Source organism: Vulpes lagopus, chromosome 10 (assembly GCF_018345385.1).
Source record: "Vulpes lagopus strain Blue_001 chromosome 10, ASM1834538v1, whole genome shotgun sequence".
In the NCBI taxonomy this organism is placed as follows: Eukaryota; Metazoa; Chordata; class Mammalia; order Carnivora; family Canidae; genus Vulpes; species Vulpes lagopus.
The window spans coordinates 51162291-51176565 of NC_054833.1; the positions used below are offsets into that span (position 1 = coordinate 51162291).

The 14275-nt window shown below is 39.2% G+C and overlaps 1 protein-coding gene across 6 annotated transcripts in view; it reads left to right on the forward strand.

Moving 5' to 3' along the window:
- Positions 1-14275, forward strand: part of ALKBH8 (alkB homolog 8, tRNA methyltransferase) — a 91987-nt gene that overhangs the window by 26182 nt on the left and 51530 nt on the right. For all 6 annotated transcript variants that reach the window (XR_005990242.1, XR_005990243.1, XM_041770952.1 and 3 more), the window contains exon 8: positions 13905-14011. Coding sequence is in view for 4 of the 6 variants with exons in the window: in XM_041770952.1 (XP_041626886.1) it covers positions 13905-14011 (107 nt within the window). In the remaining 2 variants the exon portion in view is untranslated. The remainder of the gene's footprint in view (positions 1-13904; positions 14012-14275) is intronic.

Below are 14275 nucleotides of genomic sequence, written 5' to 3' on the forward strand. Positions count from 1 at the left end.
TTTCTTCAAAATCTGATCTTATTCCTGGAGGTAAATAACTGTTTACTAGGTTGTTTTTTGTTTTGTATTCGTATGGTTCCCCACTTTGGCTCTTTAACTGATGCTGAGCTTGTTGATCCTGTTCATTCTGTGACGAGAGAGTTAGTGACGTTTGATGAGACGGGACCGTCTTATCAACCACCTGTGTGGATTTTTATTAAATGCTTTATAAAATAATGAGGACAGGTAGGAAGAAGAAAAGAGCTCTCCTCTGTCTGGCTTATTTTTATCTTACCTTGGTATCCTGGCTCATGGCTTTAGGGGGTCAGTAAAGAACATCTTTGTCTTTTCCTCTTAACTGTATAACCAGCTGAGAAAGAAGACATAACTGGAGGTCAGAATGTCAGCTTCTCTACTGAGAAAGCATGGAGAGCATGGCTTTAGACCCACAGCTAAGTATACTTGTTAATACTTCACCTCTGAATTAGAGTGACAAGTCTCTTTGTCACTGGCACAGTCAGACAGCTGGATACCTTCCTCATAGAGGCAGGGTCTTCCTTGACATGAAGGAGCATGTAGTAGGTTCTGTGAACCAGCTGGACCTGAGAAAGAGAGGGAAGAGCTCAACCAAGCAAACGTGGCCCCAGGCTGGCCCTGGCTCAAGCCTTCTCTCCCGGGAATCAGAAGTGAAGGATTGGAGGGGCACCTGGGCGGCTCCATACATTAAGGATTTGACTCTTGATTTCAGCCCAAGTCATAATCTCAGGGTCATGAGATTCAGTCCCGCATCCAGTTCCATGCTCAGTGGTGAGTCTTCTGGAGATTTTCTCCCTCTGTGCCTCCCCTTGCTTGTTCACATGCATTCTTTCTCAAATTAAAAAAAAAAAAAATTTTTTTTTAAGTGAAGGAATGGAGAAAAGCCAGGTATGTTGTTCTTACACTTTCACTCCTGTGGAAATTTGCACCTTACCTAGAGAAATATGAGGAGTGGGAACTACATGTTCTTCCACAATTAAAAGTCAAAGAAGAGAAAACAAGCCCTTCACCCTCTCTGATCATCTGCTGCGCTTGTCACCTCCACTTGGTGTCTCGAAGGCACATAATTTTCAGCTGCCAATTTGAATGATGGGGTTCTTGGTTAGAGCCGTCTTTGTAATAGCAGAAAAGAATGCATGCTACAAGTTACAACTAGAACAATAGATTTTCTTGTAAAAGATAGGTTTTGACAGGTAGCTGATCTTTGTAATTTTGGAAAAAAATATTTACTAACCATGTAAATATCTCATGCTATTTAAGAAGTTGACTGTATTTGCAGCCCTTTGTTTCATATGTAAAGTGGGATTAATACTAGCTCTTGCCTGGCTGAAGGATTGTGAGTAAATGTTGATGAACTGTCTAACTTAGAGCAGTTCTTATGTGTGGAGACTTCCTGAGATAAGCTGCTTCTTGGTCCCTCCTGGAAGGTTTCACTCTGTAACAGAGGGAAGGCCTCAAAATAAGACTTCCCGTGGTCACCAAAAAGAAGGCTTCCACCTTTTCTTGTTGTATTTACCCACCATTGCTCCTGTGCTCTTCTGTTTGCTTTTGACACAGTGTAGTTGGTTGCAGTCTCTCCTGGTCTTTGCCCCAGACCTAGAACCTGGCTCTAGACTTCTGTCCCTTTTTTATTTTCTTATCTTTGACATCCTTAATTGTTGTAAGAAATTTACTATAGTGTCTAGCTTCCATTCCATTGTAATAATTTGTCAGTGGCATTGTTGTGTTTTGTTTTGGTTTTTTTTTTAGTGTTTGTTTCTCCTTAGCTAAAATACTTAAATTTTTACTTGCTTCCTTTTACTAGAAAATTTCTGAGAACTCCTAATCTTTTTTTATTGCCATAAATTGCCATACAATATATATTGATTTTAGGTGTAACATAGTGCTTTGGAATTTATATACACCGGGCACCTGGGTGGCTCAGTTGGTGAAGCATCTGCCTTTGGCTTAGGTTATGGTCTTAGGGTCCTGGGATCAAGTCCTGCATCAGGCTCCCTGCTCAGTAGAGAGTCTGCTTCTCCCCCTGCTTGTGCTCTCTCTCATACTCTCTCTCAAAAAAAAAAAAAAACAACAACTCTTTTTTAAAAAAGAAATTTATATACATTACAAAATGATTACCATAACAAGTCTGCTTACCTTCTGTCACCCTAAAAGTTACATCAAAATTCACAGAAAGACCAACCAGAGGTTACCACAGTGGGCACAGATGGCTGTTGGTATTAAACACAGATATTTGGAGAAGTAGGAATTTTATAAGAAGTTGGTTTATCAGTAAATACTTTTTATCATGGTGATTTTTGCAATTGAGTGGTCTGGGCAGTTGGGTATTTGGTTAATGAAGACTCTGACTATTGAATGCCTGCTAGAGGGCTCGTCTTTTATTATATTACCTGTTCTTTCTCCAGGCTCTTGGTTTTAGCAAACAGTCATTGAGTCCAGCTTGATCTTCTGAAATACAAGATATTGAATACAATTTTTTTGTGAAATGTCTTGAGTGACCCGGTTTCTCTGTTGCCAGCTAAATAGGTGTGTAGGTTCTGTGGTATTTCCCCCCAAACGCAGTGTAGTTTGCCCCAGGTATCTTCTGATGCGGGAGTGATTCTCATTGCTTCCTGTATTCAGGAATGACGACTCATAGAGTAACTTCTCTTTTAGGAGTATATTGCTTTAGCAGACAAATATTTCATTGTTTTCTTGTCCTCAGCACAAATTGGGGAAAAAAAACCTGAAGATATTTTCTTGATGGGACTTGAAACAACTAATACAGTCTGGACCATTAGAAAACTGACCTCATCTTTTCTTTTCTTTTCTTTTCTTTTCTTTTCTTTTCTTTTCTTTTCTTTTCTTTTCTCTTCTTCTTCTTTTTTCTTTTTTAATAAGATTTATTTATTTATTAGAGAGAGAGAGATCGAGCACCCAGAGGGGGAAGGAGAAGCAGACTCCCCACTGAGCTGGGAGCCCAGCGTGGGGCTTGATCCCAATACCCTGAGATCATGACCTGAGCCCAGGACGGATGCCCAACTGACTAAGACCCCTAGGTATTCCTAAAAGATATTTTCTTTTTACTAAGTCTGAGTGCATCTTTGTTTTTAACCGTTTACCACCCACTGCTATACTCCTGTACAAAACTCTTCCTGAGTTTCCTGCTCTGTTTAATTGTCCACCAATGCATCAATTTAGAACCTGGGAAATATTCTTGATATACCTTTTTAAGATTGTGAATTTTGCTTCCAAGTACTGTTTTGTTTTTTGTTTTTTTTCCCCAAGTACTGTTTTAACTATGTCTCATAACACTTACTTTTAAAAACAGCTCCTGGTGGTATAATTGTCATGCAGTAAGCCACACATATTAAAATAGGTGCTCATGAAAGCTTCACCACTTTCAAGATGACAAACGTATCCATCATTCCCTGAAGTTTCCTTGTCTCCTCTTGTTCTTAAATACCACAGATCACATAGTATTTTCCAGAGTCATCTACACAGGCATCTTACGGAGTATACTCTTTGCTATATGGCTTCTTTCACTCAACATAATTGAGATTCATTCAAAGTCTAAGCTTACTTGGTATCTTTACTTTTTTGCTGAATAGTATAGGAACATCAGAACGCTGACTCCATTACTTCCTTATAATTTATATCCTGTTATTGTGTATTTGAATTTTCTTGATTTATGATTTTTATTTTTTTAGATACTTTGACAGTTAACAGCCAATGTTCATTTAGACATGCTTAGCATTTTCTTTGCCCTTATTCTTTTATGTCACACCTTCCATCAGGGATCATTTTCCTTTTGCATGATACAACACCCTTTAAATTTCCTTAATCCAGGTCTGCTGTGGCTCATACTATGTTATTTCTGTCTGCAAATGTCTTCATTTCACTTTCATCCTTCAGGGATATTTTCACTGGGTATAGAATTCCAGGCTGGCAGTTACTTTCTCTTTGTGCATGAAAGACTATTTTTTTCTGGCTTCCACTATTGCTCTTGTGACCTTTGATGATGACCTTTATTTATTTCTTTGGTTTCTTTTATTTTGATGTGCCTGATTATTCTATTTATTTTGATGAATTTATTTATTTTGGGGATTTATTGGGTTTCTTGAAACGGTAGATTTTTTTTTCCCCATCAGTTTTGGAAACTCAGCCATTATTCCTGTAGATTTTGTCTCTATTCCATTCTCTTTCCATCTGCCTGTTTTCTGTAGAAGTTGTTTTGCTTATCCTCTCTTCTGTGTTTAGTGTATATTATCTCTCCATGCTTTACTCCAGACATTTTCTTCTGTCTGAAATTCTCTTCTCAGCCATGTCTGATTTGCTGTTAAACCCATTCATTGATGGGTCATGGTGTTTTTCTGTATTAGAGTATTTGCTTGGTTTTTCTTCAGATTTACAATGTCTTAAAAAAGGCATTTCCAGTTCTCTGCCAAAATTATCAAGTGTAGCGTTTTTATCTGTAAACATGAGAAGAATCTTTGTTTCTTAGCCTGTATCTGATATTTGCATATTTGAGGTCCCCATGGTTTATTTCTGTTCTCCTTGTTAGACTGTTTTTTTTCCAGAGCAAATACTGTGGTTTATTCTGATTCAGAATGTTTGAGATGAAGGTTGATTTTCTGTACTTCTAGAAAGCTCACAATTATGATATTTAGTTAGGATTTTGAATTGTGGGAGTTTGAAAATGTTGAAATACTAAATCTGTGTAGTATCAACTCCAAAGGCAGTAGGATTTCTTAGTAATCTTTCCCAGAATAAATAGACATGGAAGAATGTAGGCACCAGGGGCAGTTGTGGTCACCATGCAATTAAATACTCCAGCGCAGCCCTGGGAACAGAAAAAGTGAGAGTCTGTGAGCATTGTGTCCAGATCCTTAGGTGTTTGCACTGGGACTCGATTTGGCATTGGACAAGTTGGGAGAGTTGGGTTCTAACTCATCCCTCTTGGGGCCACAGAGAAATCACCTAATTTCTGTGCTTTCTGTCATACATTGAAGTTGGCATATAATTATTGAGTTTTAGTTATTATACAGAATTGAGAAGAATTTATTTATTTATTTTTTAAAGATTTTATTTATTTATTCATGAGAGACACAGAGAGAGAGAGAGGCAGAGACACAAGGCAGAGGGAGAAGCAGGCCTCATGCAGGAGCCTGACGTGGGACTCAATCCCGGGTCTCCAGGACCACGCCCTGGGCTGAAGGTGGCACTAAACCGCTGAGCCACCTGGGCTGCCTGAGAAGAATTTAATGATAATGACTGCAGGTACTGTTGCCTCCACTCCTGCTACCAACACTAGTGTACTATGATCATCACCACCTGCAATGAGGTGTTTTCTTTTTTCTTTTGCTTTTTTTTTTTAAAGATTTTATTTATTCATGAAAGACACAGAAAGGCAGAGACATAGGCAGAGGGAGAAGCAGGCTCCCTGTGGGGAGCCCGATGCAGGACTCTATCCTGGGACCCCGGGATCATGACCTGAGCCAAAGGCAGACACTCAACCACTGAACCACCCAGGTCCCCCTCTTTTTTCTTTTTCGCATGTGTGTGTGTGTGTGTGTGTGTGTGTGCGTGTATTTCCTGGTTTGTTTTTTGTAATTGAGATATAATTGACATATAACATTGTATTAGTTTCAGGTGTATAACATAATGACTTGATATATACACATTTTGCGAAATGGTCGCCATAGTAAGTCTAGTTAACATGTGTCCTCACACATGATTACAACTTTTTTTCTTATGAGACCTTTTAAGATCTCTCAACAACTTTCAAATATACACTACAGTATTAATTATAGTTGTCATGCTGTACCTTGCATCCTCAGGATTTATGTTTTATAACTGGAGGATTGTTTACCCATTTCACCTACCTTCTGCTCCCTCCTTTGGCAACTGTGGTCTGTTCCGTGTATCTAGGAGTTTTTTCATTTTTTAGGTTCCACATGTAAGTGAGACCATGTGGCATGTCTTTCTCTGACTTATTTCACTTAGCACAGTGCCCTCCAGGTCCACCCATGTTGTTGCAAATGGCAAGATTTCCTTCTTTTTAAGGACTGAATAATATTCTATTGTGTATAAATACCACAACTTCTTCATTCATATATCGGTGGACGCTTAGGTGTCCTCCTTGTCTTACTGTTGTAGATAATGCTGCAGTGAACATGGGGTGCAGATATCTTCTTGAGTTAGTGCTTTCATTTTTTTTGGATAAATACCCAGAAGTGGAATTACTGGATCCTATGCTAATTCTATTTTTTTTGAAAGATTTTTAATTTATTTATTCAGAGAGAGAGAGAGAGAGAGAGAGACTGAGAGGCAGAGACACAGGCAGAGGGAGAAGCAGGCTTCATGCAGGGAGCCTGATGTGGGACTCAATCCCGGGTCTCCAGGATCACACCCCGGGCTGCAGGCGGCGCTAAACCGCTGCACCACTGGGGCTGCCCTAATTCTATTTTTAATTTCCTTTTTTTTGTTTGTTTTTTTTTTTTGAGTTTTATTTTTTTATTTTTTTAATAATAAATTTATTTTTTATTGGTGTTCAATTTGCCAGCATACAGAATAACACCCAGTGCTCATCCCGTCAAGTGCCCCCCTCAGTGCCTGCCAACCAGTCACCCCCATCCCCTGCCCTCCTCCCCTTCCAACACCCCTGGTTCGTTTCCCAGAGTTAGGAGTCTTCCATGTTCTGTCTCCCTTTCTGATATTTTTAATTTCTTGAGGAAACTCCATGCTGTTTCCAGAGTGGCTGCAGCAGTTTGCATTCCCACCAACAAGTGCAGGAGGGTTCTCTTTTCTCCACATTTTCAACACTTTTTTCTTCCCTTCCCTTCTCTCCCCTCCCCTCCCCTCTCCTCCCCTCCCCTCCTCTCCCCTTTTTTTCTTTTTTTTGATAGTAGCCATTCTAGGAGATGTGAGGTGATATCTCATTGTGGTACCTATGGAAAGTGCTATCCTAAGTGAGTTTTTTTAATGAGGAATAATCTAGGCCTTAGAGATAAATTCATGACTATTAATGTTCTTTTTACTTTAGCTGTCTCATTTTGGTTATCTGTGTATATGAGTCTGTTGACTTATTTTGCTTCAGGAGGAAAGCTCAGAAAATAAATAAATGGAATTTAGGAAGCCTTCTGTCCAAAAATGTAAGGTACATTACTCTGTTCTTTTCATATAAATTGCTTATAATGAATGTATTCATTTGTTTACTCAAAAATATTTTTTTAGTATAATCTACTAGACAGACTCTAACAAGTAATTAATAGGACAAAAATCTCAAAAAATGTTTTTTAAAGCTAAAATGTTTCATTACCTTTGGAGCTTTGTCATATGTAAAATAAAACTTCAGTTTACTGAAATGGCTTGTGATTGACTCTTGGTTTTAGAGTCCAATTTTGGATGACATGGATTTTCACTTCACAGTTCCTATAGAGGAATAAAGCCACGGTGTGATAAATGAAAGCTCATAGTAGGTGGTCTCCTTGCAAACATGTGAGCATGACTATCTTATAGGCTTTTTTTTTTTTTTTAAAGATTTTATTTATTTGAGAGAGAGAGAGCATGAATTGGGAGAGAAGTGGAAGGAGAGGGATAGGGAGAAGCAGACTTCCCACTGAGCAGGGAGCCTGATGTGGGTCTCAATCCCAGGACCCTGAGATCATAACCTGAACCGAAGTCAGACTCTTAACCCACTGATCCATCCACCCAGGCACCCATATATTATAGGCCTTTATGCTAAGCATTCATAATATGAGATATTCAGTGGTGGCTAAAGTATCTGCAATTTAGCATCTTTTCTTTCAGGCTTATTTTTCTGTTATGCAATGTTTCCTCTGCTCTCTTTTGTGCTTTTGCAAATGTATTTAAACCATTAAACTTAAAAAAGAAAAATGCCTCCTCTTTTGTCTCACATTCTACTGAGCTCAGCCAGATAAGACAGTTCCAAATCATGTGTATTTGGGAGTGGAGAGGTAGAGATGGCAGCTTCTATTCATTTGGCAGCTGAGACCTAGTTCTATAAGGCAGAGTTGTACTGAGAGGTGGAATTTGCTGACATATGCTAAAAAGTAGATTTGTTTGTGAGGTTTTTCTTTTTAAATTTTAGCCTCATTTTGCTTGTTTCACATGTACAGTACTACTGACAGGTTCCCAGGTATGTTTGCTAAATGCATACATGGTACCTGACCAGCTGGGGAAGTTTTCACACCAGAAACATCAGACATCCCCTCTTAGAAGCAGTGAGAAGCAAGTGCGTTGGGGCTACCATGGTATTTCACTCTTGCATGTCCTACTTGAGGGGACCCCTTTGCTATGCCATAAAGCACTGTCTCATGTTTATGTTCCAGTATGTGAGAGTTTCTCTCTCTTGACAAGAATACTGAGACCTGTCCTTTATTGTATCACTCCTGAGTGCAGAACAAGGAATTAGAGCTTGGTTTCCTTTGGTGATTTTCAAATGGGAGGCCCTGGGTTTTGTTGCTGCTATTGTTTCTTTCCTTTGAGTTTCACAAGACTTGGTGAGATTCCTTCTCCTGAGATTCCAGTTTTCAAGAAATTTAGCAAATTTCAAGGTTCCTGTTTTTGTTGTTTGGAAACATATCTTGCTAATGGGAATTAAGGAAGGAACATAGAGGGAAACAGGTTGGTTTCGGTCTTTGATTTTTAACTTGCTTTAAGGAATGGAAACTGAGCAGGCTTATATGGGAGGAGATTGAAAGGTTATTGATGACATCAGTTGCTCGTCTCCAGGGTGTCCCAGAGACCCTGTTATTCCTTTTTTTTTTTTTTTTAATTTTTATTTATTTATGATAGTCACACAGAGAGAGAGAGAGAGAGAGAGAGAGAGAGAGAGAGAGGCAGAGACACAGGCAGAGGGAGAAGCAGGCTCCATGCACCGGGAGCCCGATGTGGGATTCGATCCCGGGTCTCCAGGATCGCGCCCTGGGCCAAAGACAGGCGCCAAACCGCTGCGCCACCCAGGGATCCCGAGACCCTGTTATTCTTATTCCTATTATTCCTGGAATACTATGGCACATCAGCAGGCTTCTCGTCTAGCTACTTGTCATCTGGGCAAAGTATACTTCTGGGAGTGTCATTTGTAGAGACAGAAAATTATATTTGTTTTACTAAAAATGTTCTAAGTTCCTCTTCTCTCCCACAGTGAACTAATTACTTACGATATGCTGGGATTCTGTATTTGTGATCTAACGAAAGGATATAAACGGACATTTTTTACTTACCCGTGATTCTTTGTCAATAGTTTGTAGCTTCAGTCTTACACATGTGTAATTGTGAGTCTGTCTGCTTCTCTTCTTTCTCACTTGTCCAAACATGTTAGACATGCCTCACCTGTTTGCTATTTTCAATAAGAAGCAAATTCTTACTACATTTGGGTCCAGTGACAACATCAGAAGATTTATATTAGGCAGGCTGTGGGAAACAGGGACTTCTCTCTCTCTGTCCTCTTCCTTCTCTGCTGTGGGATCTCTTCTTAGGTCAAACACAGTGACTTCCATCATGTCGGCATTCACCATTCTCTGAATCACCTGTCCTGCTTCTCATAGTGTGATCTCTTGTGTATATGCTCCTCGGGGTTTCAGAAGGCTAATCATCTCAGCCCCTTCCTAACCAATAAGGATCCACATTAAGTTTGTGTTCTTTCTCTGAAGTATTGGAAGTAGGAATGTGCTCTCCATTTTCCTGTTTAGCCGACACAGAGATCTATTTATTTCATGTACTTTTGTGTCACGAATCTTCTTCTACTTGAGTGATAGAGTGATGGCTATGTCTGGGGTTTTCATTCTATTGTACTTTGGATGCTTAAAGGTTTTATAAGATCAGAAAGTCTAGGACTTTTTGTTTGCTTGCTTTGAAGTCATGCCCTGGAAGCTTGCTGGGACCTTGATCTTTATTGATTCTGCCATCTCGGAAAATAAGGAAAATAGGTAAAACCAAAAAGAATAATTGAAAAAAGGTCCTGTGGAGCAAAGCTGTCACGTGGCAGAATGATTCAGGAGTTGCAGGAAGCATTATTGATTGTGAATCCTTTGTGAACTTTTAAAAAAACCCCTTTAAAAATTTTGGCCTTAACAAGCATTATTTTTTTTAATATTTTTTTATTTATTTATGATAGTCACAGAGAGAGAGAGAGAGAGAGGCAGAGACATAGGCAGAGGGAGAAGCAGGCTCCATGCACCGGGAGCCCGACGTGGGATTCGATCCCGGGTCTGCAGGATCGCGCCCTGGACCAAAGGCAGGCGCCAAACCGCTGCGCCACCCAGGGATCCCCAACAAGCATTATTTAGTTAAGATACAGATACTTTAGATATGATGACAGTGACAGTATTTTATGATAGAATGTTTTTAAAAAGACTTAATTTTCACAGAAAAATGTACATTTAATTTTATAAGTAAATCTTTCTTAAATTGAAAAAACTGTACTCTCACATTATATATCTGTGAGGTAATAGGAAACATATATATTGGTCTTTGTCCCCAGTTCCTGGCAAAGAACTCCTAAAACACTTGCAAATTTCCCAAATGGTAAGCATGCTACTGACACAGAGTTCCTAAATCCCTTGGAATTTCCTCAGGGATGGCAGGAAATTTTGTTCTAATAAGTTTACTCTTAGTGGGCGGTGGATGGGGGCTGGTCACCAGAAAGAACAGGCCGTGGTTAGAAGTTTGGAATTTTTAGTCTTGTCCCCGATTCTCCAGACGGGAGCAGGGCTGGAGATGGAGTTAATAATTGATCATGCCTATGTGATGAGGCCTCTGTAAAATTCCTAATGGTATGGGGCTCAGAGAGCTTCCAGGTTGATGAGCAAACCTGTGGAGGTCCTAGGAGAGGACCACACCCAGAGAGGTCAGGGAGGCTCTGTGCCCCCTCCCACATCCCTGCCCTGTGCGTCTCTTACATCGGGATGTTCATCTGTATCCTTTATCTTATCATTTTTTTTATCTTATCATTTTATAATAAACTGGTCGACAGTCAGTAAACTGTTTTCCTGAGTTCTGTGAGCCTCTCAAGCAAAGTAAAAATGATCATCAATGGTAAAAATAAATTTTGTGTATATTTTCTAACCTAAGTCCCATAAAATTTGGCTTATTTGATAGTGTATTTTTCTTCCTTGAAACTTGGTTTTTGTATTCAGGACAAGCATTTCCAAATTAATTAGTGTCACATTCATACTTGTCCTGTTAGTTCTAATCATTTGTTTAAACTGAGATTTCCTTATTTTAAAATCATTACTCCTGTTGATGGAAGGAAATGTGTTTGAATTTCACAAGTAAATAGCCACTGTGTATTTGTTACACATGTTGAGTGTTAATTAGCCAGAAACTCTAACCTCTGGGTGGGCAAGGACATGTCTCTCACTCAACATTGTGGCCTTTGATATCTCAGACAATGACAAATAAATATTTGTCTAGGGAATAAATTGGAGTCTAGTCTCTTAGAGTATTTTTCCATCAACAGTTTTTATTCCCTTAAGCCATAAATGATTTTCTCTAATAAAATAATTAATAAATGTGCTCATTCTTTCCTACATGTGTACCTTAGTGTTTCTTCAGAAAATTGAAACTTATTATGTATTAGTTTTAAAATAGGTACAGTGGACTTTTGTCCCCTTTCTTCAACTTTCTGTATGAAAATTTTCATATAGAAAAGTTGAAAAAAAAAGTTGAAAGAATTGTACAACAGTTACCTATATATCTACTACCTGGATTCCATAGTTAACATTTTAATATATTTGCTTTATCAAATATCTATACACTTGTCCATCCTCTTATCAGTATATTTTACTTACACATTTTGGGAAGTTGTGTGTATCAGTACACTTCACCCCCACAACTTTAGAATTCATTTGTAGTGTTTATTGACAATATTTTTAGAGTGTAGCTATTTGAAATTATATGTGATCATTTCGAACAGATAATTGTTAGAAAATTAAATTCTATCCTCTTTATTTTCCATACTTTAAAGGTAAAGAAAGCAGTTTAGAGCTGTATAATTCTTTGTAGTTTACAAGGAATTTTCATGTCTATTTTCTCATTTGGACCAATAATATTGCTGCATTGCTGATAATAACTGTAGCTAACAGTTACTGTGCCAGATACCGTGCTAAAAGTTAACCCATAACAAAGATGCTCTATTAAATTCTGTTTATCCCACTGGTACTTGGTGATCATGTTTATTTTTCAAGTAGATTGATGTGTTCGCTTAAAAATATTTTTTAGCCCTGTGGCATGCCTTTTGAATGCACATTTGTGAGCTGCTGCTATGTCTAGACTGAACTCTTTGGAATTTGGATTCCTGAGGACAAAAACAGTTTCTAGGTGTTGTGTCTTTATAGGTTGTTATTTGTTTTTTAAGTTATTTATTTATTTATTTATTTATTTATTTATTTATTTATTTGAGACGCGGGGATGGGGGGTGGGCAGAGACACAGGCAGAGATAGAAGCAGGCTCTGTGCGGGGAGCCCAATGTGGGACTCGATCCCGGGTCTCTAGAACCATGCTTTGGGCTGAAGGCTGCACCAAACCGCTTAGCCACCAGGGCTGCCCAATATAGGTTGTTATTTGTAATAATATTTGGCCACAACTTAGGAAGAGTTGCTGAAAATGTTCCTGTGTTCTTAGATTATCTTTTACACATTAACCTTTGATATCCAAAACGTTGTGTGACTTTAAAAACAAATTGGGTCATATGAGAATAGGCATCTAATAATTGTTTAGGGGGTTACTAATTAATTTTTAATATCCTATGAATAATTATAGCTACTATTTTTTATATTTGTTGTATGCCAGATACTGTGATTTATGTGTATTATGTATTTAATTCGTGTAACCAGCCTCTAAGGGCTGAGGACCCTGAGCACAGAGGGGTTAAGTGGCTTGTCCTGGGTCATGTGGCTAGTAAATGGAAGAGTCAGGTTATGTGTGTTTCAGCTCTAAGTCCTAGCATTTGGCCACTCTCCTAATGTTTTGCATTGTATGTATGGTATCCAGACCACCTGCATCATAATTTTCTGGGGAGATTATTAGAAATGCAGACTCCTGAACCTCATCCTAGACCTGCTGAGTTTGAACGTGTGCATGAAGTATGTGTTTCAATCATTCATTTGATTTTTTTTAAAGATTTATTTATTTGTTTGTTTGTTTGTTTATGATAAACACAGAGAGAGAGAGAGAGAGAGGCAGAGACACAGGCAGAGGGAGAAGCAGGCTCCATGCAGGGAGCCCGACGTGGAACTCGATCCTGGGACTCCAAGATCACGCCCTGGCCAAAGGCAGGCGCCAAACCGCTGAGCCACCCAGGGATCCCCTCATTTGATTTTTAAAAAAGATTTAGCTATTATTTTAGGGCAGCCCAGTTGGCTTAGTGGTTTAGTGCCGCTAGAGGGAGAAGCAGGCTCCATGCTACTTCTCCCTCTGCTTGTGTCTCTGCCTCTCTCTCTCTCTCTCTCTCTCTCTCTCTGTCTGTCTCTCATGAATAAATAAATAAAACCTTAAAGAAAAGATTTAATTTTTATTTTAGAGAGAGAGAGAGAATGTGTGTGGGAGGAGGGGCCGAAGGGGGGGAGAGAGAGAGAGAGAATCTCAAGCAGACTCCGTGTTGAGTGCAGAGCCTGATGCAGAGCTTGATCCCACAAATCTGAGATCATGACCTGAGCTGAAATCAAGAGTCTGACGTTTAACTGACTAAGCCACCTAAGCACTCCACTCAGTTGATTTTTATGTGCATTGAAGTTTGAGGACCACTGTGCCATATGCTTCTATAAGCATTGTCATGTTTTAATCTCTAGTAACCTAGAAAGATAGCCAGAATCAATTAAAAATTCTTGTCCTTGGAGTACATGACATTTTGGATTCATCTTTTTGTTTTTATCTTTCTTTCAAGATTGTCATGGATTTTAAGCACCCAGATGGTGTCACAGTGCCAGTTATGTTGCCTCGTCGGAGTTTGCTGGTGATGACTGGAGAATCTAGATACCTCTGGACACATGGGTATGTATTTTTTTTAATAATAAATTTATTTTTTATTGGTGTTCAATTTGCCAACATACAGAATAAACACCCAGTGCTCATCCCCTCAAGTGCCCCCCTCAGTGCCCATCACCCATTCACCCCCACCCCCCGCCCTCCTCCCCTTCCACCACCCCTAGTTCGTTTCTCAGAGTTAGGAGTCTATGTTCTGCCTCCCTTTCTGATATTTCACATGGGTATGTATTGAAATGACCTTGGTGACAGAACACCTCTTGCTTTGTGAGA